The 5,584-nt window shown below is 44.4% G+C and overlaps 1 protein-coding gene across 1 annotated transcript in view; it reads right to left on the bottom strand.

The window, feature by feature from the left end:
- Positions 1-5,584, bottom strand: part of UIMC1 (ubiquitin interaction motif containing 1) — a 35,010-nt gene that overhangs the window by 25,095 nt on the left and 4,331 nt on the right. The window contains exon 2 of the mRNA XM_010001987.1: positions 2,447-2,537. Within this exon, the coding sequence (XP_010000289.1) occupies positions 2,447-2,537 (91 nt within the window). The remainder of the gene's footprint in view (positions 1-2,446; positions 2,538-5,584) is intronic.

The following is a 5,584-nucleotide window of genomic DNA, read 5'->3' as shown; positions in this document are numbered from 1 at the left end:
AGCAGGAAATCCCAGCGCCTCTCCAGGGACCAGGACATCCAAGAAAACCACAGATGGGAAGGAGGGGTCAGGGAGAAACTGTTTTTAAGACATTGCAGCCCTAAACAAATTAAACCATTTCAGAGCCTTTTTAAATGCTAATACAGCAATTTGCTAAGCGATTTATGTTCTATTTTGACATTTGTAAAGTGAATGAGATGCAAAACCCCACTAGTTGTAGTTCTAATACTTACTAATAAAGAGATTTACTAAAAAATAATGGAAATGTAGAATCTCAGTATTTCCACATATCCAAGCACAATTACAGTAAAAACATTTAAACGTGCTTTAAAGCACTGATTTCCTCAGAAAAAAAGAGAGAGAATTCTTTAGATTTTGTATTTCCATTTGTCCTGTCAGGATGAAACGTCACAGATGTATTTTAGTTATGGCTTTAGGTTAAAACGAATAAAACCACAACAAAGCAAAAATGGGAGGATACACTTTAAAACCACAGCCTGCAAATATCTGAAATTTTCCAGCTTTGAGGAGAAGGAACTTGCTCTACCCAGAAGCACCAAACCTTGACAAAAAGACCAATTTGCCTCGCAATCCAAATAATTTATTTAAGGACACCAAGAAAAATAATTACTACTTCAAACCTTAATTTGCCTCAAAGCAAACACCAAAAGTCTAATTATAGCTTTCCAGAAACGAGAGAACAGACCCACCACCACACCTGCTTAAACAAGTGACCACTCTGACTGAGTGGTGCCAGGACCTTCCAACCTCCTGTGCTTCCAGGAGGCACATGGGCATGCTTAAAAGAAAAAAAAAAAGGCAGCTTTTGCCACCCTGTCTCCCAGGGATTTCTGGAGCACACCGAACACCTTTGGCACAGCACCAGCTCCCAAAACCCTGCATGCTCAGCGACACGAGGAGAACATCCAACTTCAGCAACTCCCTGTTCTTAGCACCGTATGTTTGGTCATATTTAACAGCATCTCCAAGGGGGGTTTCAGCTTTTGTTTGGGGTTCTGTTTCTTTTGGGAGGAAAAGAAGAAGAAAAAGACTCCTTTTCCCCCCATCTCTGACTTTGCTATCTTACTTGTTCAACACAGGACATGCACAGTGGGTTTCAACTCCCACAAAGAGCCAGGCTGTTTCATGCTATGGCCTTAGGCCTCTATTAAAAACGATTTAATTCACACAAGCCCTCTGAGGACTGACAAGCCCAACTGCTGCTGCTTGCAGAGCACTGGCATGCTCCATTTTGTTCAGTGATTGCTTTGGGTTTTGCAGGAGATAACATCTCTCCCATTTTAAAATGTTCTGAATTTAACATGCGAGATGAACTGTCGCTTTGCAGAGCACAAGAATGTGTGAACACAAATCACCAAAAATGGTCCACCTGCCTCACCACAGTAACAGGGGTTAGTAGGGGTGCAGTACTGGGAGTACGGCCAAGCCCGGCCATGCTCAGTGGTCCCTTCTGCTCATGCATCCCCAGCATTCAGAAATGCTGTTTGCAGAAGATGCGTGGGAACATCCCAGCCTTTAGCATCTGTTTATAGATCTATTGTCCATGAATACATTTAAACCCTTTTAAAGCTGCTGATACTGACCCCTCCACAACCTCCTATAACAAAAACTTCCAGGAATCTACCACCTGCTGTGTGAAGCATTACTTTCCTTCATTTGTTTTAAACCTCTCCATCTCCTGCTGTTTCTACCGACCGCACCCTGGCTGTAGGAGCTGGTAAACAACAGCTCTGTGTTCAGCTGAGCCTTCCATATGTGAACTTTAATCTCACCCTCCTCTCCTAACAGACCAGCCCCAGGCTTTCCAGTCTCTCGTCAGGCAGCATCCCCTTGATGGCTTGAGTTGCCCTTCTCCGGATGTACCACTGCGTCCTTGAGATGCAGAGACCAGAACAGCACACAGTGCTGTCGATGTGGGTGCCCCAAGACTTCATATAACAGCAAAATGACAGAAAACAAATCTCTTGCTCTCAACACCCTTCCTTATGATGCCCAACATCACTGTCTTCTCTGGCTGCCCCTGCACTGCAAGCCGATGATTTCAGAGAACTGTCAGCTGCGACTCAGATCCTTCCTGAGCTGCAACTGCCAAATCAGAGCATCATGATGTTGCAGAGAAAGACAGCAGCAGAGGGGCCTGAGCAGGAAAGCAGTTTGTGACTGACAGTGCTTTCAGATCAGCTGTAACCAGTTTTGAAACGCGGTGACGTACCAACACCCTCACACACTTATTTTGGAAGTGCGCCAGTCTGCGCACACAACGCCTGGGGAGAAAACAATTGACAGAAAGGCAAGTTTTACCCCTGAGAAAGGTCTTCTCTGAAAGCTGTGCATCCCCAGCCACACCACAGTCTTTCTGCAAGGGAAATAATCTCTTAACACAAACAACAGAAGCAGCTTCCCCAGCCCCACACTCAAAACCTACGTGCAATTTTTCTCTTAGCAGCAAACTTCGTTCTATCCAGCTGCTGTTTTGTTCTCTTCTTTTGCAATCCACTCTCTTCCTTTGACTCCTGCTGCAATGGAAAAAAAACAACTGTGAGTGCATACAACATGTAAGAAATACTACAAACTCCCTCCCCCTACTACTCAAATGCAAACACTGGTTCAACAACAAGACTATTTGTGCAAAATTTGAATTTCAAACACAATTCAAGCACATTCTGTAACTATTAAAAGCTGTGTGATAAGCATAACGAGCAAAAAAGAGTTACAGACTGACATAAACAGAGAAGTAGGACAGACAATAGACTTCATGCCAGTCACCACCATGCACTGCACCTGCTGCCCATGATGTTATAGAGAATTTGTTTGGTCTTGTTAAAACATTGGTATTTGTAAGCAGTCCAAAAAGAAAAACAAAACCTTTGTATAACTGAACATGTCACACCTGTAGGCCAGGACTGTTTCCTGCCACACAGTGTCCAGTGCCCTGCCCACACCATTTCAGGTGACCAAAAACTAGAATCCAAGCCATTTTGGGGGCTCCAGGCTAATGCACCCCAAGGGCAGCAGAGCCAGCTGTATTTATTTCTGGTGCTATTCTCCTACTATACTGCCATGAGTGTTTCATTTTTGAAGCTTAAATACTTCAGAAATTTGCCATCTCAAAGCCTCCAGGAATAATACCTACACAAACAACGTAAATGCACGCTGCTTAAAGCACAGACTGCAACAAGAACGGTCACAGGCTTAATTGGCACACAATTATGCAAGTTGCTGTCCTAACGGCTTAAGCGAGGGCGTACACATTACCAAAGGCTGGCACTGGACCCCTTCCAATTTGTCTCTCTAAATCAGGTAGGATTAGAATCAAACCCCATGTTTCAGGCAAAGACCCACGCCTGGCCAGAAAGGGGCTTCACACGCCTCCTTCTGCAGCTGCAGTTGTTTTTGCTGTCCATGAGAGTCACGGCAAACCGGCCATGTGCTTGTGCCTCACGCCACCTCCTGTGCCAGGAGGGTGGCTTCAAGGTGGGGCATGTGACTTGAGCTAGTTTAATGCAAAAGGATACACTGGTTATTTTCAAGTGTAATCAATTTCTGCTGTCCACTGCCCATGCTTCGCAACCTCTGAAGTCCTTTGGATTCCACCTCTATGCTGAGTTTTGTTCAAAGCCATCTCCAGCATTAGTGTTATCTGTAGATTTTATTAATGTATATATACCACTTGCTCCTTCCTACAGATCATTAATGAGGATGTTAAAACTCACACAGACCTAATATTGATCCTCTTGGCCTCAGCTTTACATCTCCCCCAAATGAGCCTCTCTTCTATTCATCACCAGCTTTTGCTGACAGTCTTTTAGCAGGATTTCAATCCAGGAATGTTACACTCTAGACCAAATTGAATTATTTATCCACCTAAGATTTTGCAAGACGTACTATTAAGTGGTTTCCTGAAATCCTAATACATTACAGCTTTTACATGCCCTAATACTTACACCATTCCTCACTTCCACTGATTGAAGAATCAGCTCACAACAAGGCAGCAATCATGTTTGGCAAGTCCACATACACACTCATGGTCATACCTATGGGATTTTTCCTTTGAGTGATTCCTTCTCTTCCCCAATCAGCCTGGTTTTGGTACCACGTTTCTAAGACCTGCCACCATGACTCCAAAAGGCTTCAGAGCCACATTCTCTCTTGCTAGATGGATGCTCTCTACTTCTAAGCCTGCCTTTCACCACCCAGCAGGTGAAATCTTCTCCCTTCCAGGACCGTGGCACATCACCCTTCTCCACAGTTTTCCATAAATCACCCTACTTTGGTCTGCAGTGGCAGCCTCATGCTCACCTTGCAGGAAGCTCATACCTAAGGGAGTGGGGCACGGTCTGTGGGATTGCACCAGGATCACACTAGGATTACATGCTGGAGGAAGTTAAGCAACAGGTCTCTCACTCTTCTCCAAAGCCCTGTCTAACAGTGCTAAACCTACTCCAGCTTAAGAGAAGGGCAGTTTAATCCTAGCAGGCTCTGTAAATCCCCAGCTCTTCTCTCTATGCATCAATCTTCCTGGCATCATCTTGCACTTGCTGGAAGGTCAACCCTGACACTCTCATCTGCAGCTCTCTTCTAGGGCACAAGTGTGATTTATGAGCACACCAAACTTTCCACGGCTGCCAGGGTCTGCTCTGTGCACGGACACACAAGTTTACAATATGCACCACAGGACAAGCTTGGGTTCAAACACCTCCAGTGCTTTGGAGGGGAAAGGCACTCCCAAGTGCCGAGTAGGATGCCCGGCTTCACTTCAATTCCCTGTGCTGGGTCCTGAAGAATCTCAACATTTACACCAGTGGAAGGAGCAAAATTATTGCAGGACACGTGTTGTATGAACCTCATACATTTGAGAAAGATGTTTAAATTGCTTAGCAGCATTCTACCAAACAGCCATGGTACAGAGAACCGCTGAAGCAAATCCAATTAATCCTGATGGGCCAAAATATACACACATCTCAATTCCAAGAATTCTTAAATCTTCTTTATTTTTAAACCCAGAAAATAAAACATACCTTTTAATTAGGATTTATGGCTGTTTGTACCTCTGCTGGGAGAGAGCCCCGCAGGCCCCAGAGTGCTCTGCATAAATGCAGTCATGGATAGTGGAAACAGAAGGGGCCAAGAAATTTCAAAGACAACAGGGCTTGCTCCTTCTGACCCTTTTAATGCTCATCTGTCTACAAGGATAATAGGAACTCAGGGGGCCATTCAACCAACTGCCTTTCTAATAAGATCACTAGTCCAAAAATAATCTTAATCAATTAAAATATTCCCAAATTGCAGCCAATACTCTTAGTTACAAGGTCATCTCCAACACACAACTTCCAGGAGAAACTAATTATTACAGCAGAGGCGAGATGGGAACTGCACACCTCTGCTCAGCACCAGCCCAGAGAGCATTGCTCCTCCTTTGCCATCAATTTAAAGCAGAATGGCCAGAAGGAATCCAAATCCTCTTCCTGTGTGTCAGGCTCTGCAGTTTAATTTATGATGCTCTCTTATGAGCCATTTCACTGTCAGTATTGTACACAGATCAAGAAAAAGACGGGTTTCCAAA

The sequence above is a fragment of the Chaetura pelagica genome, unplaced genomic scaffold, assembly GCF_000747805.2.
Source record: "Chaetura pelagica isolate M959 unplaced genomic scaffold, ChaPel_1.0 scaffold356, whole genome shotgun sequence".
Lineage (NCBI taxonomy): Eukaryota > Metazoa > Chordata > Aves > Apodiformes > Apodidae > Chaetura > Chaetura pelagica.
The sequence above is the reverse complement of the archived record's forward strand: the minus strand, read 5'-3'. Positions and strand labels throughout refer to the sequence as shown.